The sequence below is a fragment of the Phyllobates terribilis genome, unplaced genomic scaffold (genome assembly GCF_046119375.1).
Source record: "Phyllobates terribilis strain yellow unplaced genomic scaffold, ASM4611937v1 Scaffold_11__3_contigs__length_659146591, whole genome shotgun sequence".
Classification (NCBI taxonomy): Eukaryota; Metazoa; Chordata; class Amphibia; order Anura; family Dendrobatidae; genus Phyllobates; species Phyllobates terribilis.
Window position 1 is genome coordinate 259634487 of NW_027362771.1, and position 25744 is coordinate 259660230.

General features: G+C 41.2%; 1 protein-coding gene across 2 annotated transcripts in view; it reads right to left on the reverse strand.

The window, feature by feature from the left end:
- Positions 1 to 19732: 19732 nt before the first annotated feature.
- The window catches only part of LHFPL3 (LHFPL tetraspan subfamily member 3), a 93840-nt gene continuing 87828 nt past the window's right edge, over positions 19733 to 25744 (reverse strand). For both annotated transcript variants that reach the window (XM_073652256.1, XM_073652255.1), the window contains one exon: positions 19733 to 24673. In XM_073652256.1, the coding sequence (XP_073508357.1) occupies positions 24660 to 24673 (14 nt within the window). In that variant the 3' untranslated portion in view covers positions 19733 to 24659. The remainder of the gene's footprint in view (positions 24674 to 25744) is intronic.

The window sequence follows — 25744 nt, forward strand, 5'->3', positions numbered from 1 at the left end:
AGAACTTAGAATTTTTTTTTAATCTTTCTCTGGTTCTACAGTTGGTGGGGGAGCTCCAATTGGTAAAATTTTAGAATTTTTACAGAAGGGCCTCGATTTGGGGTTGGCGACAAGCACCCTTAAAGTCCAAGTCTCTGCCTTAGGTGCTCTATATAACTGTGACTTGGCAGGGAATTACTGGATTTCTCGCTTTATCAGAGCTGTGTTTAGATCCAGACCTGTTATCAAAAGCAATTTAGTACCCTGGGATCTAAATTTAGTTCTAAAAGCATTAACTAGTTCACCTTTTGAACCAATAGTCAGCATCTCTTAAGTCCATCTCCCTTAAAACAGCGCTTCTAATAGCTCTAACATCAGCTAGAAGGGTTAGTGATATCCACCCTCTGTCTTTAGTCCCACCTTTCACTCAAATCCTGGACGATAGAATAATTCTTAGAACGGACCCGGCATATCTCCCTAAAGTAGTTTCCCGTTTCCATAGACTCCAGGAAATAATACTTCCCTCGTTCTGTCCTAATCCAAGTAACCAAAAAGAGGCAGAGTTCCATACCTTAGATGTTAGATGTGTGATTAAGTACCTCTCGGTCACCCAGGCCTTCAGGAAAGATAGTTCCTTGTTTATCTCCTTCCTAGGGGTGAGGAAGGGGCTTAAGGTTACTAAAATCCACCATAGCTAGGTGGATTAGGGAGGCTATTACTCTAGCCTATGTCTCCAGCTTTGAGGAAGCGCCATAGGGGTTGAAGGCTCACTCTACCCGGGCAGTGACAACCTCATGGGCGGAGAAGACTGGTGTCTCGATGGAAGACATATGTAAGGCTGCTACCTGGTCTTCTCCATCTACCTTCTATAGGCACTATAGACTGGATTTGGGTGTTTCATCCCACCTCACATTTGGGAGAAGGGTGCTCCAGGCTGTGGTCCCTCCCTAGACTTTTTCATCTCTGCAATTCTCTCTCATGGTCGACCGATAGTCATAAATTGCTTACTGGTAATGGGATTTTTCGGAGACCATGACAGCACCCTTATATTCCCTCCCTTCACCTTATGGGAGCACTCCTCATCTATTAATTACAATCTTTTCTCACTTAGTGGTGTTGTATAAAAATGTTATTTTTATGATTGTTTTGCTATGTCTACTAACCTGGCCACCCCCTTTTAAGCCTGTAGGTTTCCTGTCCTTGGTGGGCGGATCCCCTCTCTCGTAGTGCTGTCATGGTCTCCAGAAAAATCCCGTTACCGGTAAGTAACTTGTGACTTTCCCTTGTGAAGGCTTGGAGCAATAGCAGTCGTCTAGCTTCCTCTCTGGTGCCCTTGGAGGACTATTGGGGTTATCTCTCTGGTGTCTGCTCAAGCTAAGTTGCCCCCCTTTGTTTGTCTCCCTATATAGGGAACCTATATAGGGACAGTAGGACAGGTAGGTTGATATTAGTTCTGCCTAGGGGTCTCCACTCCCCCTTTCCCTAGCATTTAGGCTACCCTCCCCTCATCCCTTCTTGTTACACTTAGTCTTTCTCACACTGTGCGTGACATCTGTATCTTCTCCCTTTTCAGTTTAATTCCATTGCTTCTTGTATTTCCATGTGCAAATGCAAATAAGGATGATCCCTCTACACTGTGACATCCCCTCCGATATTTGTAGACAGCTATTAAGTCTCCTCTTAGCCTTATTTTTTGCAAGCTAAATATTCCCAGATCCTTTAAGCTATGTGCCCACGATGCAGAAATGCTCCGGATTTTTTCCTGAGCGTTTCTGCATCTCCCTGACAGAAAAAATCTCATGCGGATTATTGTACATGCGTTTTTCCTGCCAGGGACAAGCAGATGTGAAGCGTTCTTCACATGCATTTCCGCATACGGGTTGACAAGCGCTTTCCAAGCGATTTTAGCATCACTTGGAAAGTGCTTGACAATTTGGTCACACTATAAATCCATGCAAACGGCATGGATTTATATAGTGTGACCGTAAAGAATGGTAAAAAATAAATATTTACTTACCTTCTGATGGCCCCTGGAGTCTTTATTCGGTCCGTCCTGGCTTGCCAGCAGCTTGCGGTACACTGAAGGACCTGCCGTCACATGACTAAATGACGTCAGCACAGGTCCTTCAGTCCACCACGATCTGCCGGCAAGCCAAGACAAGCACACCGGAGGTAAGTATTGTATTTTATTTTTTTTTTACTTTTTTTTTTTTTTACAGGGTCTATGGTACCCGGGTCCGGAGGAGAGTCTCCTCTCCTCCAGACCCGGGTACCATCTGCACATTGAAACGCATGGAATGCGCATGTACAGATCCAGTGATGCGGATTCCATGCGTTCCAATGCAAGTCAATGGCGGCGAAAGCGCACTAATTGGTAGTGCTGCGTTTTTTTCCGCGATGATAATCCGCAGTGGAAATTTCTGCAGCATGTGCACATGCGGATTATCATTGGGGAACATGGCAGGCGTTCTACCAAGCGTTTTTTAAGCGTTTCTGCAGCGGAATTGCCGCTGCGGAAACGCTTAAGCGCATCGTGGGCACACAGCTTTACTGTTCCTCATAGGACATAGTTTGCAGTCCCTCACCATCCTGGTAGCTCTTTTCTGAACTTGCTCCAGTTTTTTTGTGTCTTTTTAAAAATTTGGTGCCCAGAACTGGACACACTATTCCAGATGAAGTCTGACCAAGGAGGAGTAAATGGGGATAATTACATCACGTCACCCAGAGTCTGTTTCTCTTAATATATCCCAGAACTGTTTGCCTCTTTTGCTGCTGCATCACACTGACTTCGTATGCAATCTGATTTATTAGTATATCCACGTCTTTTTCACTGGTGCTGTGGCTTAGTGCTATTCCTCCAATTCTGTAGATGTCATATTCGTTTTTCTTGCCCGGATGTACTGTAGAATCTTGCATTTCTCCCTGTTAAATACTAGTCTATTAGTTGCTGCCCATTGTTCAAACTTATCTAGATCCTTCTGAATCCTTTGTCTTCTCTAGCGTTAGCTATCCCTCCTGGCTTTACCTTCAGTTCCCTTATATAAATCCTTTCTAAAAATGTTGAACAACACTGGGGCCAAGACAGAGCCTTGTAGTGTGAAGCATTCTTCCAATTGGATGTGCAACAATTTATTACCATTTTTTTGAGTACAATCACTGAGCCAGTTATGAATCCACCTAAACGTAGCCTTGTCAATCTCATACTTTTTCGCTTTTCCCTGATCCACCACAACTTATTTTTGTCTTCTACAAATATTCAGGATCATCTATTTTTATCATTACCTCGTATATTCCATAAAATGATATACAGCGGGTGAAATAAGTATTTTTCATTTCACCAATTTTCTAAGTAAATCTATTTCTAAAGGTGCTACTGACAAGAAATTCTCACCAGATTTCAGCAACAACCCACCCAATCCACACAGGCAAATAAATCAAACCATAGCTGTCCATAAATTACTTTGTTTAATAATGAGAAATGACACAGGAAAAAGTATTGAACACATGAAAGAGAGGTGCAAAATGCCATGGAAAGCCATGACACCAGCTGAACGCTATCAGTAATTAGAAAGCAATCCTGCCACATAGTGAAAAATATCAGCTGGTTCTACTGATAGCCTATAAATGGTGTCTCGTTATGAAGGTGCCACACAAAAAGCATCTGATAATGGGTAAAACCAGTGAGCTGTCTACAGACCTTCGCAACATTATTGTTGCAAAACATACTGATGGCATTTGCTACAGAAGAATTTCTAAACTACTGAAGATTCCTGTGAGCAATGTTGGGGCCATAATCTGGAAGTGGAAAGAACATGTCATAAACTGGCCCCAACCCAGTGCTCTGCGAAAGATTTCAAAAAGGAGTGAAAAGAATTATCAGAAAGGTTATCAAGAGCCAAGAACCACCTATGGAGAGCTACAGAAATATCTGTGATCAGCAGGTACAATTGTTTAAAAGAAAATAACTAATGCACTCATGTTCCATGGCCTGTATGCATGATGACCATGCAAGACTCCATTGCTGAACAAAAGCATGTTCAAGCCCGTTTAAAGTTTGCTCAACAACATTTAGACACGTCTGTGCAATACTGGGAGAATTGAACTATTTTTGGATAGCATACTGTAATACACACCAAGCCACTGCATATCACCCCAAAAACACCATATCAACAGTGAATTTTAGCGGTGGGAACATTATGGTGTGGGGCTGTTTTTCCGCATTCGCACTGGTAAACTTTTATATAATTGAAGAAAGGATGGCTTTTTGACGCTGTCATCAGCAACAAGCGGTTTTGTATGAAGTATTAAATTTCAGTAAGTGTGTTCAATACTTTTTCCCTGTGTCAGTTCTCATTATTACATATAATTTATATGCAAATTGCCTCTTCAGAGAAAAAGAGGACTTGTACTCTATAGCGCCACCTATTGGAAGCAGCAGCAATCCTACAAGTCTATGGGGATTCCACAGCGTGTGCAGGCTTCAACGTGTGTGCGCTCGCAACACAGAAAAACACTGAATATATGCTTGGCTGACAGCACCAGGCCATTGGGCATACAGTATGGATTAAACTTTCTTATTAAAGTTCACCTGTCAGCAGGATTGTTCTCAGTAAACTACATACACTGTCAGGTGGGCGACATTACTCTGATTAAAATGATACCTTGGTTAATTAAATCCGTCCTGTGGTTCTTGTGTAATCTTTACTTTCAAATTGGAGATCATGATATGCTCGTGCTTCGGGGCGGCCTGTGTGGTGCTCTGTTTACATATTCATCTATATGCTCTTATGACAGCTCACTGTGCCTTCAGTGACCTGCCTCCTATTTTACCTAACCCTGCACTACTAGATGCATTATGTAAAATAGGAGGCAGGTCAGTGTGCATTCCCACAAACCGCCGTACATGTTCGGCGTGATGATTGTGCGGGCTCACTTCGAGCACCAGAGTGTTCAAAAGCTGGTGTCAGCGTTATATGAGAGCTGACACCCTGCAGCAACACCCACGATCGGTGCTAGTGCCGATTGCAGGCAACTAACCCTTCTGATCAAAACCACACTAACGTCTACTAGGTATCACGAGGTAACTATATAAGTAAAAATATACCCAAAAAGAACTAGAAATGGATACCCAGGACACATCGGAGATATAAATAAAATATAATTTTATTCAGAAATTATTATGCTATATAAACATTACATAGTAGGTAATGTAGAGAAAGTAGCTAGAGCAGTAAGGAAAGCAAAATATAATAGTCCCAATAGACAACAACAGGGCCATAAAAACAGTCCCCAGACATAAATAAATGATAGTTCACTGATGATGTAATAATATTAAGTAAAGTGATCACAATAAAAGTCAAGCTGTGGGTAGAGATCACAGAATGAGCAATAAGATAATTATACAAAATTAATGCTTCATAATGGGGCTCATAACACCATGTGTCAATGAATATCAAGTGATCACCTGGTGATATAGTCTGCTCGTTTGGTCGTGGTGTAAGTACCTACGGTCACAATAAGAGACCGGGGACCTATAATAACGGTTGACCAGGCATATCCAAGCAGACCCTAAAGAGACTACCCAGTGAGGTCAGCATAAATACCTTGAGTCATAGTGGCTGCGGACTGGCAAAAAGAGCCTGTCTGACGCCTCGACGCGCGTTTTGCCTCAGCTTCGTCAGGAGGCGTGGTTATACTTAGTAATGGGTCCTATTTATGTGAGTGAGATGTGTAAAGCACCAATCGGCGCGCAAACTCCTGCGATGCCACGCCCCCCCGTGACGGCGCGGCCCGGCGTGCAGCCCGTGGGATGAGGAGGAGGAACAACGTCACCCCCCCCCCCCCATCACCCGGGCAACGACGCACAGGCCGCGACGCCACCAGGGCACCGCAGTGCACGGGAGAGAGCGCGTCCACATAAGAAGAGGGGAAGTCCGGATGGATGAAAGAGCTGCAGAGCCAAATAAGCTATTCCCGTAAGTCGCGTCAATGAGGACGGGGGGTGGCCAGTCCCGCGCCAACAATGAGGACAACTCAAGATGAATAGAGGGAAGAAAGGGATATAACAAGACTTCTTAAAGGATAATAGACCAGCAATAATTGTTGATATATTATACAACATTAATGACATAAATCTCGTACATCATAACAATATATATACCCCCATATAAGTTCGACAATTCGTTATCAATATATCCTGCTAATAATATTGGACTAATAGAAAAACAATAAATCTATACAGTACGATAGATATGCACATATAGCCATAGCAGGAAATAATATTCAATAATAAATATAGACGAATAAAGATAGATACGATTCTTGATAGGAGATCCATAATGATGCAGTTTCCTCAGAAATTACATAGCAATTATTCTGGAGCTTAATAAGATATCAAATCTTCAGATGGAGATAGATGGGTGCAGCAGTAGGATGACAGCCAGTAGAGATCGAGCATACTAAAGATATCAGAAGACGTAACATTAGACATAGATAAAATAAGAAAACAAAAATAAATTTAAAAACCGAGTATATAGGTGCCCATCATGAATTTTTTGATAACAGTAGTATACTAGGGAATTATAGAAGAATTATAAAAAGGACTTGAAGCTAACAGACTCATTTAAGCCAGAGGGCATAACCGTATCTAGCACAGTGATCCAGCGTGTCTCCTTCTGGAGCAGTTTTTGTTTAGTGTTCCCTCCTCTGATGCCCATATACACTCTGTCGATACCCCGAACTGAAAGACCCGTAGGGTTACAGCCATGGGCATCGAAAAAGTGCCTGGGGATGGTTTTGAGTTCTTGGGGGTCCGAACATGTGACAGCATTTTCAATATCCCTAATGTGCTCCTGAATACGAATTTTAAGGAGCCTTGTAGTCATGCCTATATAGACAAGATCACAAGGACATCTGATGTGATAGATGACTGCTTCTGTTTCACATGTAATGTGATGCAAAATCTTAAAACAGTCCCCAGACATAAATAAATGATAGTTCACTGATGATGTAATAATATTAAGTAAAGTGATCACAATAAAAGTCAAGCTGTGGGTAGAGATCACAGAATGAGCAATAAGATAATTATACAAAATCACAAAACTCATCAATGGAAATCAAATTTATTAACCAATGGAGGCCTGGATTTGGAGTCGCCCCCAAAATTAAAGTGGAAAAACACACTACAGGCTGATCCAACTTTGATGTAATGTCCTTAAAGCAAGTCAAAATGAGGCTCAGTATTGTGTGTGGCCTCCACGTGCCTGTATGGCCTCCCTACAACGCCTGAGCATGCTCCTGATGAGGTTGCGGATGGTCTCATGTGGGATCTCCTCCCAGACCTGGACTAAAGCATCCGCCAACTCCTGGACAGTCTGTAGTGCAACTTGACGGTGGATGGAGAGAGACATGATGTCCCAGATGTGCTCAATCGGATTCAGGTCTGGGGAATGGGCGGGTCAGTCCATAGCTTCAATGCCTTCATCTTGCAGGAACTGCTGACACACTCCAGCCGCATGAGATCTGGCATTGTCCTGCATTAGGAGGAACCCAGGGCCAACTGCACCAGCATATGGTCTCACAAGGGGTCTGAGGATCTCATCTCGGTACCTAATGGCAATCAGGCTACCTCTGGCGAGCACATGGAGGGCTGTGCAGCCCTTGAAAGAAATGCCAGCCCACACCATTACTGACCCACTGCCAAACCAGTCATGCTGAAGGATTTTGCAGGCAGCAGATAGCTCTACACGGTGTCTCCAGACTCTGTCACATGTGCTCAGTGTGAACCTGCTTTCATCTGTGAAGAGCACAGGACGCCAGTGGCGACTTTGCCAATCCTGGTGTTCTGTGGCAAATGCCAAGCGTCTTGCACGGTGTTGGGCTGTGAGCACAATCCCCATCTGTGGACGTCGGGCCCTCATACCACCCTCATGGAGTCGGTTTTTAACCGTTTGTTCAGACACATGCACATTTGTGGCCTGCTGGAGGTCATTTTGCAGGGCTCTGTCAGTGCTCCTCCTGTTCCTCCTTGCACAAAGGTGGAGGTAGCGGTCCTGCTGCTGGGTTGTTGCCCTCCTACGGCCCCCTCCACGTCTCCTAGTGTACTGGCCTGTCTCCTGGTAGTGCTTCCAGCCTCTGGACACTACGCTGACAGACACAGCAAACCTTCTTGCCACAATCGCATTGATGTGCCATCCTGGATGAGCTGCACTACCTGAGCAACTTTTGTGGGTTGTAGAGTCAGTCTCATGCTACCACGAGTGTGAAAGCACAACCAACATTCAAAAGTGACCAAAACATCAGCCAGAGAGCATTGGTACTGAGATGTGGTCTGTGGTCCCCACCTGCAGAACCCCTCCTTTACTGAGTGTGTCTTGATAATTGCCAATAATTTCCATCTATTGTCTATTCCATTTGCACAACAGCATGTGAAAAAATAATAACAAAAAACAATTCTTGACTTGCTGTTGATTTCTTTCATTCTACCTCACAAAGATCACAGCTCGGCTTTCACATTTATCCTGTTCTCTACGCTGAGCACTTACACCGGGGTTTCCTTGTAAATCTCTGAAATACGTGATTGAGACGGAACCTCCAGGGTATAATGAGGCAGATGGAGACACTGTGGATGCCGTCTGGCTTATGATCTGGTGGTGTTCGTCTTTTTAAGCAGGCATAAAAGCATGGTTGACCACTGTTTTGTGCTCTTCTGAAAAGGACACTGCTGAACAGAGGTCAGATGGAATTGAGAGTAACTCTGCTGCCTCATTATAGTGAATGGATCCTTCAGGGGTTTTATCTGAATCATGTCATTTGGAGATTTAGATGGAAACCCTAATGTAAGTGCTTAGTGTGGAGCACAGGATAAATGTTATCCAAAATTTTATGTAAAATGTTCCCAATTAAAGCTTCAACTCAAACCACATAAAAAGCAAGTCCCCACTCAGGTCCATCATCCATCAATGGAAATATAGTGAGCTTCCACGTTACTAGTAGCACAAAGGCTCTGGAAAAGTGCAATGGTTCCTTGTCCCCCAAAAGAAAACCAGCGAATTCTGCGCTCCCAAATCCAAATGCTCTCACAGTGTGCCTAAACCACATTAAGTGGCCACATGTTTGGCATCTCTGTAGCTTAATTTACAGGGTCCATGTCTCCAACAGCACGAGCTGTGCACAATGTGTATGGGTACTATAATGTATGGCCACTACAATGGCAGATTTGCAATTTTCATCCAGCAACATTCATTGCTGCTTGTTTCTGGCAAACATCTATGGAGTGAAATCATCACTATACCTGTAGATAAATTCCCAAAGGGGTGTGCTGTATTTTGCAGGCTATAAGGACCATAAGACGCACCCCAAATTTTGGAGAGGCAAATGGGAAAATTACTTTTTTTAATGCATCAAATGGGGGTCCGTCTTATAGGAGGCAGGGACGCTGCTGCAGGAAGCCTGCGGCGGCAGGAGTGGGGCGATGTTGCTCACCCTGGGTTGGGAGGAGGGAGTGTCCCAGCGGGGCTTCAAGAAAACGTCGGCGCTGAGGCAGGAGCGGAGTTCTCGTTCTGCGCATTGATTTCCTGGAGGTGGGCTTCAGGAAAATGGCCGCCAGAGGCGGCACATGCGCGGATTGAGATTTCAATGAGCTACATTCAGACAACAGGATACAGCCCCATTTCCCTCCCAAGTTTGGTGGAAAAAAGTGTGTCTTATAGTGCAACGAATACGATAATTTCCAAAATGGGTCACTTGAGGGGGATTCTGCTCTTTTGGTACTTAGGGGCTCTGTATATGGAGTCCACAAACTATTCTACCATAATTTGTTCTCCAAGAATGTTGGTGCCATTTTTACCCTGTGTGAAAATGTAAAATCTGGGGCTAAAAATGTTTTTTTCGTGGCAAAAATGTAATTTTTTCTTTAATGTTCAATGATATAAAACTCTGTTACACACCTGTGGTGTCAATATGATCACTGCACCTCTAGATTAATTCATCGAGAGGTGAAGTTTGTAACATGAGGTTACTTATGGGGGGGGGGGTGTCCTGCTGTCCTGGCACCTCAGGGGCTCTGCCTATGTGGCATGGCACGCTCAAACCATTCCAGCAAAATCAGCACTACAAAATGGTGCTCCTTCCCTTCCGTAAAAGTAGTCTTTGACCACATATGGGGTATTGGCGCACTCAGGATAAATTGCGTAACAAATTGTACTGTTCATTTTCTCCTATTATCCCTTTTGAAAACTGAAAACTTGAGGCCAAAGTAACATTTTTGTGGAAAAAAATGTTAATTTTCCATTGGCTAAGCCCAATGTTATACAAGTCTGTGAGTCGCCAGAGGGTTAAAAATGCTGTCAGGGGCTCTTCAAATTTGACATGGCATCCACTATCTATTCCAGACAATTTTGGGTTCCAAAAGTCAAATGGCGCTCCTTCCCTTCCAAGCCCTGCCGTGTGCCCAAACAGTAGTTTTCCACAACATATGAAGTACCAGCGTACTCAGGAGAAAATGCACAACAAAATGATTGTACAGTCCATTTTCTCCTGCTGCCCTTGTGAGAATGAAAAAATTGTGGCTGAAGCAACATTTTTGGGGGGAAAAATGATTTTTTCTCATTTTCACGGCTCAACGTTATAAAATTCTGTGAAGCACATGGGTTGAAGATGCTCACCACACATCTAGATAAGTACCTTGTAGGGTGCAGTTTACAAAATGGGGTCACTTGTAGGGGGTTTCCACTGTTTGGGCACATCAGGGGCTTTGCAAACGAGACATGGCGTCTGCTATCTATTCCAGCCAATTTTGCGCTCCAAAAGTCAAATGGCACTTCTTCCCTTCTGAGCCCTGCCGTGCGCCCAAATAGTAGTTTCCCACCACATATGGAGTACCGGCGTACTCAGGAAAAATTGCACAACAAATTGTACAGTCCATTTTCTCCTGTTACTCTTGTAAAAATGAAAAATTTGGGGCTAAATGAAAATTTTTTTGGAAAAAAATTAAAATGTTCATCTTTTCCTTCCACATTGCTTTAATTCATGTGAAGCACCTAAGGGTTAATAACTTCTTGAATGTGGTTTTGAGCACTTTGAAGGGTGTAGTTTTTAAAATTGTGCCACTTTTGGGTATTTTTTGTCAAATAGACCTCTTAAAGTTACTTCAAACGAGATGTGATCCCTAAAAAAAATGTTTTTAACCCTTTCAACTTCCTAATTTATATATATATATATATATATATATATATATATATATATATATATATATATATATATATATATATATATATATATATAATAAAAATTTTGTTTAACCCCTTTACGACCTTGGACGTATATTATATCCATGGTCGTTTCCCCCATTTTGATGCGGGCTCCGGCGGTGAGCCTGCATCTTTCCCAGCACATGACAGCTGATCTGATTAGTACTATTCCGTACAGTATTATGGGTACTACAGACTGCTCCATACAGTATTGTCGGCACCACAGTCCTCCATACAGTATAATGGACCTCATATATTGCTCCATTCAGTATAATGGGCCCCATATAGAGCTCCATAAAGTATAATGAGCCTCATATATTGCTCCATACAGTATAATGACCCCCATATATTGCTCCATACAGAATAATGGACCCCATAAAATGCTCCACACAGAATGGACCTTATATAATGCTACATACAGAATAATGGACCCCATATAATGCTCTATACAGAATAATGAACCCCATATAATGCTCCATACAGAATAATGGGCCCCATATATTGCTCCATACAGAATGGGCCTCATATAATGCTCCATACAGAATGGGCCTCATATAATGCTCCATACAGAATGAGCCCCATATAATGCTCCATAAAGAATGGGCCCCATATAATGTTCCATACAGAATGGGCCCCGTAAAATGCTTCATACAGAATGGGCCCCATATAATGCTTCATACAGAATGGGCCCCATATAATGCTTCATACAGAATGGGTTCCATAAAATGCTCCATACAGAATGGGCTCCATATAATGCTCATACATAAAAAAAATAAATAAATAATCAGATACTTATCTCTCTTCGTTCCCTGCTGGCAGCTGTTCCGCTCTCATCAGCGTCTTCTGACTCTGTGCACTGCTCAGCTGAGAGCACGTTGTAGTGACGTCACCGCGTCCTCTGCCCTGAGACGTCACAGAGAGTCAGAAGAAACTGGAGGAGCGGGTAACAGGGAGAGGTAAATATTTCAAAGAGTTTAAAGTAGATGGGATGCCCCAGTGCCAGGGCCCCCCCGACTCACGGGCCCCATAGCGTGCCGATGTAACCGACGGCGAGTTAGCCCCTCCCGCTTGCTCAGGTCCCCGACACTTGGGTGGTGATGCTGGCCCTGAGTACAACTATATACTCTAAGGCCACGACCCCATTATCAGTATTCGGCAGTATTTTTTCTCAGGAGTGGGAGCCAAAACCAGGAGTGGGTGATAAATGTAGAATTGGTGACTTGTTTCTATTATACCTTTTCTCTGATTGTTCCTCACCTGGTTTTGGCTCCCACTTCTGAGAAAAAATACTGACCAAATACTGATAGGGATTTGAACTCTGAGGAAGATTTTCCTCAGGGAAATGTCTCATACAAGGTACTTTGCTGGTTTTAACAATCATTTTGTGCTGACAGACTCCCTGTAAGGGATGAAACTGCTGGGTTTCATTTATATAGCAGCCACCACTCACTTCTCAGCCTGCTGTATGTAAAGCCACCAGGCCTATAACATGTATGTGTAGGTCATACGTTGAAGGGATAAACTGTATGTTGAAGGGAACCTATCATGTTGAAGATATTTTCCAGTGTCAAAGTAGTTTACAATCACTCACATTCTTGTGTTCAATATTAATGGCAACCTTGATTGTTTATTATAAAAAAGTAGATATCTCCAACCTGTGTATCATCAGAACATTTTCCATTTCATTTTTTTTTTTACAAAAGGAACATCGATAAACTACATTGCGACCACAGTTGTAGAACATAATAAATACTATGGTTAGATCTGTGAAAATAGGCTGCATTTGCCTGAAATAGATATTTTTTCAAATATGCAAATGAGGTGCTTGGTGCACTTAGCATTGCCAAGGAGTTCAGTGCACCTTTGTACCTGCTTTTTTTTTTTTTTTTTCCATCTGTTCTGTCCTGACAGTGACAGTAAATTTGCTATCTGAAAGTCATATTTTGTGTTTATTACAAGTTACAATAGTCATACTTTCTGTGTGTATAGAATCTTGTCTATTTGTTATATTGTTTGGTAACAGCACCATCTGCTGATGATTTGATGTATGCATTCTAGTTTAAAGGGAATCTGTCACCCCCTGGGAGATATCAGACCTCTACTATGGGCAAACAGGTTATAGAAAAGTAAATCCATACATACCTGTATGGCCTATAGTAGAGGTCTGATTGCAGAGAAAAGTGTTTTTAACCACTCTGTTTTCCACAGGCTTGGCGTCCGGGGGATGCCAAGAAATCCCTGCCTGTTTATTATTCCCCGAAATCCCTGCCTATACAGTACAGACCAAAAGTTTGGACACACCTTCTCATTTAAAGATTTTTCTGTATTTTCATGACTTTGAAAATTGTACATTCACACTGAAGGCATCAAAACTGTGAATTAACACATGTGGAATTATATACTTAACAAAAAAGTGTGAAACAACTGAAAATATGTCTTATATTCTAGGTTCTTCAAAGTAGCCACCTTTTGCTTTGATGACTGCTTTGCACACTCTTGATGAGCTTCAAGAGGTAGTCACCGGAAATGGTTTTCACTTCACAGGTGTGCCCTGTCAGGTTTTATAAGTGGGATTTCTTGCCTTTTAAATGGGGATGGGACCATCAGTTGTGTTGTCCAGAAGTCTGGTGGATACACAGCTGATAGTCCTACTGAATAGACTGTTAGAATTTGTATTATGGCAAGAAAAAAGCAGCTAAGTAAAGAAAAACGAGTGGCCATCATTACTTTAAGAAATGAAGGTCAGTCAGTCCAAAAAATTGGGCAAACTTTGAATGTGTCCCCAAGTGCAGTTGCAAAAACCATCAAGCACTACAAAGAAACTGGCTCACATGAGGACCGCCCCAGGAAAGGAAGACCAAGAATCACCTCTGCTTCTGAGGATAAGTTTATCCGAGTCACCAGCCTCAGAAATCGCTGGTTAACAGCAGCTCAGATTAGAGACCAGGTAAATGCCACACAGAGTTCTAGCAGCAGACACATCTCTACAACAACTGTTAAGAGGAGACTTTGTGCAGCAGGCCTTCATGGTAAAATAGCTGCTAGAAAACCACTGCTAAGGACAGGCAACAAGCAGAAGAGACTTGTTTGGGCTAAAGAACACAAGGAATGGACATTAGACCAGTGGAAATCTGTGCTTTGGTCTGATGAGTCCAAATTTGAGATCTTTGGTTCCAACCACCATGTCTTTTTGCGATGCAGAAAAGGTGAACGGATGGACTCTACATGCCTGGTTCCCACCGTGAAGCATGGAGGAGGAGGTGTGATGGTGCTTTGCTGGTGACACTGTTGGGGATTTATTCAAAACTGAAGGCATACTGAACCAGCATGGCTACCACAGCATCTTGCAGTGGCATGCTATTCCATCCGGTTTGCGTTTAGTTGGACCATCATTTATTTTTCAACAGGACAATGACCCCAAACACACCTCCAGGCTGTGTAAGGGCTATTTGACCAAGAAGGAGAGTGATGGGGTGCTACGCCAGATGACCTGGCCTCCAGAGTCACCAGACCTGAACCCAATCGAGATGGTTTGGGGTGAGCTGGACCGCAGAGTGAAGGCAAAAGGGCCAACAAGTGCTAAGCATCTCTGGGAACTCCTTCAAGATTGTTGGAAGACCATTTCCGATGACTACCTCTTGAAGCTCATCAAGAGAATGCCAAGAGTGTGCAAAGCAGTCATCAAAGCAAAAGGTGGCTACTTTGAAGAACCTAGAATATAAGACATATTTTCAGTTGTTTCACACTTTTTTGTTAAGTATACAATTCCACGTGTTAATTCATAGTTTTGATGCATTCAGTGTGAATGTACAATTTTCAAAGTCATGAAAATACAGAAAAATCTTTAAATGAGGTGTGTCCAAACTTTTGGTCTGTACTGTATGCTTAGTTCCCATATTCCCCCCCTCCCCTGCACGTCCCAGGGCTCTGAAGAGAAACCATATCACTTGTTGCTCTGCATTGTGTTCCTTGCAAACAGCCTGCTTCTAAGCATAGTTGGTAAGCCATTATCTGTGTTTTAATGCAGTGTTGCTGCAAGTATTTTGACGTATTAGATAGGTAATCATCACCTTGTATTATTACCTCATGTTATACTGTGTATTGCAGATTATCTGTATCTATGTATTATACAGTTACCGTATTTGCCGGCGTATAAGACGACTTTTTTGCCCTGAAAAACATGCCTCCAAGTGGGGGGTCGACTTATACGCCGGGTGCACTTCAGTTGGGATGCGCCGGGTAGATGCCAGGGCCCTGAGCAGGCGGGGGGAGGCCACTTGCGGTCATGCACCCCGCCGGGCTATGGGCGGAGAGCGGTGCCAGCGCTCGCCCTTCTCCCGCTCCTGCTCAGGGCACCGGGAGCCGGATACTTACCTCTCCCCGTGCCTCCGCAGATCCGCTGTCTTCCTGCTGTGTGCTCCCTGTGACGTCTCAGGTCAGAGGGTGCGGTGACGTCTTTACACCGCGCCCTCCCCTGAGCCGTCACAGGCAGCGCAGAGCGGGAAGACGCCGGCGACGCTGGAGTCCAGACCAGAGCAGCGGCAGGAGGAGTGAGGTGAGTACTGAATTTTTTTTTTAATGTATGGAGGCATGGGACATAATATGGGGGGTCACATCCTGCATGGGGCATAATATGGGGGGTGACATCCTGCATGGGGCATAATATGGGGGGGTAACAGCCTGCATGGGCCATAATATGGGGGGTGACATCCTGCATGGGGCATTATATGGGAGGGGGTGAGTATATAACAAACTATATTTTGAGTGGAAATGTTGGGGGGTCGTCTTATACGCCCAGTCGTGTTATACGCCGGCAAATACGGTATGTGTTCTGAAATACCACTGTTATTACATCCTATAGTTTCACCCTTTCCTGTCAATCTCCAATCAATAAAAGAAGGTACAACTTCACAGCCTCTTTTCTTAAAGACAGGGGGTTTAGCTACACGTCTCACTGCACATCGTGCTAACGTGTAAGGACAGTATACCATCTAAAGCAGGGATCTCAAACTCAGCTGGGCATATGGGCCGCACACGGAAAAACATTTAATTTGGGGGGCCGCATTATTTGCATGACAAAGTGACATTTTTAGTGATACCATTTTATTTTCTATACACCTTTTGAACTGGTCTTCATCTTGCAGACATGGTCTCCCATCCAGGTCCCCCATACTGCAGACATGGTCTCCCGTCCAGGTCCCCCATACTGCAGACATGGTCTCCCGTCCAGGTCCCCCATACTGCAGACATGGTCTCCCGTCCAGGTCCCCCATACTGCAGGCATGGTCTCCCGTCCAGGTCCCCCATACTGCAGGCATGGTCTCCCGTCCAGGTCCCCCATACTGCAGGCATGGTCTCCCGTCCAGGTCCCCCATACTGCAGGCATGGTCTCCCGTCCAGGTCCTCCATACTGCAGACATGGTCTCCCGTCCAGGTCCTCCATACTGCAGACATGGTGTCCCATCCAGGTCCCCCCATACTGCAGACATGGTCTCCCATCCAGGTCCCCCCCATACTGCAGACATGGTTTCCCATCCAGGTCCCCCCCATACTGCGGTCAGGGTCCCCGGCCCCCCATACTGCGGTCAGGGTCCCCACCCCCCCATACTGCGGTCAGGGTCCCCATCCCCCCATACTGCGGTCAGGGTCCCCCTGTGCTGATGACAGAGAAAAAAAAAAAGATTCTCACCTGTCCTCCGTTCCCTCGGCATCCTTTATGCACCTGTGGCCCGCAGGCACAGACCCCGTAACGATCACGGCTCTCTCCAGCAGCCGCCGACATCAGCGCTGTAGTGCAGTGTATTGCCGCGCAGAGACCGGTTCTCTGCACAGCAATACCAGTGTCAGCCACCGGCCTATCAGAGGCCAGCAGCTGACCTCTGCGCATGGCAGTGACGTCATACGCCGCTGCGCTGGGACGCAGATGTCAGCTGCTGGCCTCTGATAGGCCGGTGGCTGACACTGGTATTGCTGTGCAGAGAACCGGTCTCTGCGCGGCAATACACTGCACTACAGCGCTGATGGCGGCGGCGGCTGGAGAGAGCCGTGATCGTTACAGGGTCTATGTGCCTGCGGGCAGCAGGAGGGGCCGCATGCGGGCCGCGTGTTTGAGACCCCTGATCTAAAGCCATAATAACAAAAAAAATTTAAATTGTAAAGGAAACCAGAATGAAATCATTTATAAATCTCTTACTGCAATATTTTATTCATAGCAGAACATAGTTTTCAACTTCTGATACATGTTCTATCAGTGGTTCACCAATATGTGAACTATTGTCTAAAAAATTGTGGAACTTTTTCAGAAAAATGTTCAACGTAAAATTGTAAAGACTTTGAATATCCCATCATCTATAGTACATAATATCATCAAAAGATTCAGGAGAAATCCATGTGCATAAGGGACAGGATCGATGGTTAGTATTAGATATCCATAATCTACAGTCCCTCAAGCAGCACTGCATTAAAAAGAGACATGATTAAGGTTGTGCAAATTACTGCATGGGCTCAGGAATCATTGTCTGAACCCAGTTCACTGTACAACCCACAAGTGCTAGTTAAAGCTCTATGGTACACAATCCAGAAAAACTGCTATCATCTATGGGCCAAATCTCATTTAAAATGGACTGAGGCAAAATGGAAAACTGTTTAGATGAAACAAAATTTGATTTGAAATACTTTATGGAAACCATGCACACAGTGTCCTGTGGACTCAAGAGAAGGACGATCCAGGTTATCAGCGCACAGTTCAGCATCTATTTTAGGGAAGGTCTCATATATTTCAGCAAGGCAATGATAAATCACATACTGCAGCCATCACAACAGAATGACTTACCTGAAGAAGAGTTCGGGTGATGAACTAGATACCTGCAGTCCAGACCTCTCAGCAATAGAAAACATTTGGCGCATTATGAAATGAAAAATCCGGCAAAGAAGACCCAGGACTGTTGAGCGACTAGAACTCTACATCAGATACTCCAGCAATTGGTGCCTTCACTTCTCAGACATGTACAGACTGTTGTAAAATTAGAAGATGCTACACAATGATAGACATGTCTCTGTCCTAACTATTTTCACATGCTGTTGCCATCAAATTTCTAAATGAGTTAGACATTTTTCCATTTGATTTGAAAAAACTAACTTTCAACTTCTCATCTGTGATCCATGTTCTGTTGTGAATAAAATATGGTTATAAGATTTCCAAATCATTGCATTCTGGTTTTCTTTCCATTTTACACAGCGTCAAAACTTTTTGGAATTGGCGTTGTATCTCTGTCCTCCTTTGGATATTCATATATAAATGATTTCTAGCAAGCAGCAATGGATTTAGACACGAGTTACTATTTTTATTATGACTATGTCCCCTACAAGGTGCTGTGCTTTATTTGACCAGTAATTCTGTCCCTTCCCCATATCCAACCCCTTAGATGCAGTTTTCAACTGGCAGCACCATGTAGGGGATTAAACAGCAGAAATCAGAACTAGCTCCAATCTAAGTTGTTAGATGCAGTTGCCTGATCAGCACCCACAGTCTGAAGAGGGAGGTCATCTCCTGAACCCACTACAGACAATGCACCAGTAACCAACATGTGATTTATTGTGCTGTGCAAAAGTTATCGGCAAGTGTGGAAAAACTGTGCAGGTGAACCTTGAAGAATTGATACTGTGTTGAAGGAAAAGGGTGGTCAAACCAAATATTAATTCGATTTAGATAACTTTTTTGTTCATTCCCTTTGCAATTTGTAAAATGATAAAAATAAACTATTAACACTTCTATTTTTGCAAGCATTCTTACTTTGCCGCATTTTTTCCACACTTTCCTAAAAAGTTTGCACAGTAATATATAATTACGTTTCAGTTCAGACTCCCAGGTTTTTTCTTTGTAGTCTAATGTGCTTTAGTGCATATAAGGGTGTGGCCGCCCTTTGTCTGAGCTGAAAGGTTCATTCTGCCTCTCAGGTCCATGCTTCTACTAAGGGTTCAGTCTCTCAGCCCTTATCCATATGTATGTCACTTGACAAATGGTAAGGTTTTAATATTCGAGTTAGGACTGTCCCATAAGGGTTGCCGTGACATGGCGGGATGGGTTTTACATTATTTTGATCAAAATTTATGTTAACTAAATACCCTTTATTATTTATCATTTTTATGCACTTTGCGATTTATCCATTTACCTTTGGGTATTTGTGTCTTTGGTTTTTACAGTACTATATATGTACAGGTTAAAAAGATATGCGAAACTATATAAATTTTTATTGCCATGATCAACAGAATAAAAGTAACATGGCATTTTTACCCAACAGTAAACCCTGTAAAAGTGAAACCTAGGTAACTATGGAAGAACTGTGATATTTTTTCCCATTCTACCACCATAGAATTTTCTTTGTTTTCAGTGCAAAAAAAGGGAAAATACAAAAAATGGCTTTGGTTAAAGCCTTGGAATGGTTTTATAAAAAGTAAAATTAGCATCAAAGCAAGGTTAATTTTTTTGTTTCCGCGATCTGCATAGTTTGTGTTAGTTCTTACCTAGGGATTTTCCATCAAATATTTTAATTTATTTCTTTCGTGAGAGAAACAACTCATACACATTATCTTAATATAGATAAGTTTCTTTTATGTGAGAGGAGAAAATGTAATGTTAGGATTATAAAAGTAACAGGACAAAATCAGGATTTTCAACTAAAATGATACCGGTTGCCATCTGTCATTACATATTTTATACAGCTCTTTTATAAATTTACTTACGCCTTCCCTCTACTGTTATATTCCAAATTCCCTCTACATCAGAACTTAAAGGGGTTGTCCACTTTTGGAGACTTTTTTTTTTACTTGAATGCATGTATAGAAGCTAATAAAATCATTTTTTTGTAATTGTATTTCATTAAAAAAGTTAAACTATTTACCTTTTACAGCCTAGTTGTTTCCATGTACATTCAAATATGATGTGATTTGTGGTCATAAATTCACTAAGAGGAGCTCAGAAAAAGATGTAAAAAAGAATTACAAACTCTGACAGACCATCATAATGGACTGATTAACAGACTCTCGGTTAACTCATGCTGCAGCAAGCATTAGACAGTGCAAGACAAAGGCTATAGAAGGGAATCTGTGCAAAAATTGTAATGAAATCCAATTGCAAAAATGATTTTTAGCCCCGATTACATGCACGTAAATAAAAAAAAAAAAAAAAAAAAGTCCCCAAGTGTGGACAACCTCTTTTAAAATATAACTAGGCATTAACAAGTACTTAAGTATACCTAATGTTATCTTTTTTTTTCTTTTACATAAATCAAATGTGCAAGTGAATGGGAACAAAAAATATGAAGGTTACACAAAATATTTCTGTTTGAAAGATGTATCAGTACACTTTATACATACTTGTTTTCAGTGAAACAATACCCTAATCCACATTAGAAATGAGGAGTCATGGAGACAAAATTAATTTTATTTAAAAGAAAATTTCATTGAAAGCAACCTTAATTTTATTATCAAGATGGAATTTTTTAGATATATACACTAATTCAGTAGACCTACCAAACATTGATTGGCACACTTTCTATGTATACATATTAATGCATTCCTTCTCTTTATTTCTCAGACTCTAATTTGTATAAGTCATTAAAAATGCAGAAACTTTATGCTTTAAAAAAAAAAGTTAAGACTGCTGTGGTAAACATATATTAGAGACATCCGCACCCCTGTAAGGTTGGTTTATCCATTACATTTTGTTAGGACCATAAATCGATCTAGACCATAGACAACTTTTTTTTCCTTCTCAAATTTCTCCCATACAATATGGTCAAACCGTACATAATACAAGAAATATTCTAAAGTTTTTAGTTACAAAAATAGAAATCTTTTATTTGCGTAGCCTTTCTATAGGACTTACCATGAAAATGTATCTAATTAATTTTCATTTTCTATTGGCAAAAACATCTGATATAATTTGTAATTATTACAGAAATTACCATCATGTACTGTCTTTTCATGATAATAGCAAATCATATTAAATAATTTCCTGTAGAGAATAATAGTACTACCATGTAAATGAAATTTTAGTACATGTTGCATGCGAATGTAAGTTGCTGTGTACCCCTGCTTAGATTTTCGCGCTAAACTTCTTAGTCCTGCATATTAATATGTAAGATAGTTAACCCCTGCTTGACTTGATAAAATAAGAACAAAATCTGAATCCTAGATAAATGTGCCAGTCATCAACTCCAAAGTGAGATATAATATCCATTATATATTTTGAGGGGATGGTAAAATACAAGTTATTTCATTAACCTCTGCTTGTGATAGCATCACTATTCAACGAGTATGACAATATAATTTACAGGCTATTGAAACAGTACAAATTTTACCTCTTTGTTATAAACTATTTACATTACTACCTTGAGTATCTAAGAACACGGAACATCACCATATACAATCAAGGCTCCTTAAGTAAGAGTTCAACAAATGTTAGAATTGGGATATTTAAAAGAGCCTATTTTCTTAATGTTTGTAAAGTGTCTAAAAAGTATAGTTGCTATTACACAATATATCATTTCAGAACTGTTTATTCCAATGATAAAGTTACCAAAACTAAGTGTGTGTGTATATACAGTACTGGGCAAAAGTTTTGGGCAGTTGTGAAAAAAAATGCTTCAAAGTAAGAATGCTTTAAAAAATAGAAGTGTTAATAGTTAATTTTTTTATATATACATTCTTAATTTTAAACACTTTAAAGACAAATCCATAAATTAAAGAAACCAGTAAATCAGTTAAGAGTTTAAAGAAAGGACATGAGGAAAAGTGGGCATATATGGACAGGAAGGAAAGGCAAAGGTTAATGGTGGTAGGGGAATTCTAACAATTTACAAAATGCAAAGTGAAATTTGGTGTGACCACCCGTAGCCTTTAAACAGCATTGATTTTTCTAGATACAATTTCATGAAGTCATGGATTTTGTAGAATTATAGTCAGGAGTAACAGTAACCAATTACACCAAACAAGGTGATAATGATCATCACTTTTATATGTAGGTTGAAACACAGTCAACTGGAATCAGTTGTGAAGGCTTAAAACTGGGTGAGGAATAGCCAAACTCTGCTACAAAGGTGACGCTATGCAAGTCAGAGTCAGCTTCATGTCACAGGTCATACAGCATGGTAAGACTGAGCATAGCAACAAGACACGAGGTAGTTATACTGCATCAGCAAAGATAGTAAAATATTTCAACGACTGAGGTTTCAATATGAGTTGTTCAAGCTCTTTTGAACAAGCACCGAGAAATGGGCAACGTAGAGGTACCGTAGAATCAGTATATGACCAAGAAAATTTAGTGCAGATGAAAGACAAATTATGCTTACCACTCTTCAAAATTAGAAAATGTCAGCAGTGCCACCAGCTCAGCAATAGCAGCAACAAGTGGGACCCAGCTACACCCATCTACTACTAATTCCGGCCAGAAGTGGTCTTCTTGGAAGAATTGTGTCCAAAAGCTATACCTTACACATAAAAACTAGGCAAAGTGACTCAATTATGCACAAAGACATAATAAATGGAGTGCAGAAAATTGGCAGCAGGTGCTCTGGACTGATTACTCAAAATCTGAAATATTTGTAACAAAAGGCAGTTTTTCTGCTGAAGACTAGTAAAAGAGTACAATAGTGTGTGCAGGAAACAGGAGGCTCTTTGCAAATTTGGGGCTGCATTTCAGCAAATGAAGTTGGGGGATTTTGTCAGGGTTAATGGTGTTCTCAATGCTGAAAAATTATAGGTAGATACTTATCCATCATGCAATACCAGGAAGGTGTCTGATAGGCTTCAAATTAATTTGGCAGCAGAACAATGACCCCAAACATACAGTCAATATAATTTAGAAGTATCTTCAGTGTAAACAAGAACGAAAAGTCATGGAAATTATTATATGGCCCCCACAGAGCCCTGATTGCAAAAGTCTGTATGGGATTACATGGAGAGACAGAAGGATTTGCGCAAGGCTATATTCAGAGAAGAACTGTGGTTAGTTCTCCAAGATGTTTGGAACATCCTCCCTGCCGACTTCCTATAAGACTGTGTGCATGTGTACCTAGAAGAATTGATGCTGTTTTGGGGACAAAGGGTCATCACACCAAATATTGATTTGACCTAGATTTCTCTTTTGTTCATTCAGCTCAGTTTTGTTAATTGAAAAAATAAACTATTAACACTTCTTTTTTAGAAAGCATTCTTACTTTGCAGCCTCTTTTCCACACTTGCCTAAAACGTTCGCACATAGTTTTATATATATCCTGTATACATATATGTATATGTAATATATATTATATACATACACACGCACAAGAAAAATAATTAACACAATCAAAAAACTGTTCAGAATTCGATGGTTGATACTTACATGTAACAATCTTAGAGACTGTGATTTAACATATGCTCCTCTTGGTTAATCTTGATAAATCCATGTTTTCACATTTAGACTAGAGTAACATTCAAATAACCCAGCAACTAATGCTCTAACACATACTGCAAGTTGTTCATTGGTTAAGAACAAGGCAAGTTTCTTTATGAACAGAAACATTCAATCAATTGCCAATGACTAGGTAATAATTAAGGATGCAGGTTCCATAAGTGAAGAGCTACTCACTTGGTCAGATACATTTTATACAACTTTTCCACTTCTGTTGGATAAGCAAAATGATTTTTGGCTCAAGTACTAAACTGACTTTATGTTCACATGGCTGAAACTTTACGTTCAGGTATACATGAAATTCATATAAGAACGTAGAACATTTAGGGGATGTATTGTTCTGTAAGTATTATTATTTGGCAGCAGAAAGTGTTACATATATTTCCTTTGTGTCATAGTTCTTACATCAGTAATGAGGCTAACTGGTTACAGCTAATACAATCCTTTTAAAATGGTGGCACAGAACTGATGTAGTTTTGAAGATGATGTGATATACTGAGTGCAAACATGTTTTAATTGGCACGTAATGTACTTTATCTAATAAATCATAAAATATCTTCCAACAAAGACTTGTGTCTCAATCAGGACATTCTTAAACAATTTTCACCTGGATATAAAATCTGCACTTTTTTACATGTAGTAAACGATAGTTCCAGGCCATGATGTGCAATAGATTTTTTTAGTAGGAAATCTATAATCTGGAGTCTACAAATGTATGCAAAATGTTCTAGGACTTGTTACCTATGTATGTTGCACACTGCCTACGCACTGTCATGTAGTCACAGTTATAGATCAGTACTTTTAGGAGAGCTATTCGAAAATGTAGAGATGAGAATGATATACAGAGAAGAATATTCTTCAACTTCTATTTTGGACAAGTCACTTCTGAAACGTCCTTGTACACTGAAATCTCTTCTTACATAATGATGGCATACAGAATCACTTTCACGGGTTTTCACTTGTGCTTGTCAGTGAACATATTAACTCAGGAGACCTGCAGAAAGAAATGTCAACATAAATGAATACTGAGATGGAATTAGCCATCAAGGAAAAATATGTAAAAAAATAATAAATAATGCAGAAGGAAAGAATTCTTATTTTATTTATGTCATGGATTAGGCATCCATTTTAGGACCATGATTCATATTTGATATTTAAAGGGAACCCACCTAAGACGTCTATATGGCCATGTAGGTCATAGAAAGCTGAACAAAATTATACCTTAATATCTGTAATCTGATGTATTGTTACAGAAAAATCCACATTTTTATTAACATGTAAATGAGTTGCTAAGATATATGGGCCAGACACAGATCTCCCTGAGAATCTGCCTCCAGGGCTTATTTTAAATGAAAGTGTGAGACATATAATGATTGACAGTCTTCTTTATTGCTCTACATATCTCACACTGGTAACTCCCCTATTATCTACATGCCCATATAGACGTCTTAGGAAGGTTGACCCTACTGACAGATTCCGTTTCAAAGGAATCTGTCGCCAGGTTTTTGCTATCTAATTTGAGAACAGCATAATGTAGGGGCAGAGACCCTGATTCCAGCGATGTGTCACTTACTGGGCTGCTTGCTGTAGTTTTTATAAAATAATTGTTCTCTCAGCAGAAGATCATCACTAGGGGACTAGCAAACCTGCTGCAATGTAGTCCAACCCCACCACCAACACTTACTGTTCAAAATGGCAGAATCCCGTGCACCACTCCTTATTCAGTGCTATCTCAGTGCAACGCTCCATTGTATTGTCAATAACATAAGGCACCAGACGTTCTCCTCAAAAATTCCTTTATTGGTTACAGCATGCAAAAAAAATGTGACATTTCAGCTACACACGGCCTTTCTCCAGTCAAGTGAAGAACACAGAGTTGGCTTGGGGGCCCACTCAAATGTGTTTCAACCCCTCTCCCTTCCCCATGCTGAACCACTAGCTATGCCTCTGTTATCTACAAATGTCTTATATGGTCTACTTCTCTCAGGGGAAGTCATGGTCTACTATTGTTAAGTATGTCCGGCTTAAAAAAATGTTTAGATGACTTGTCTCATATATAGGTATT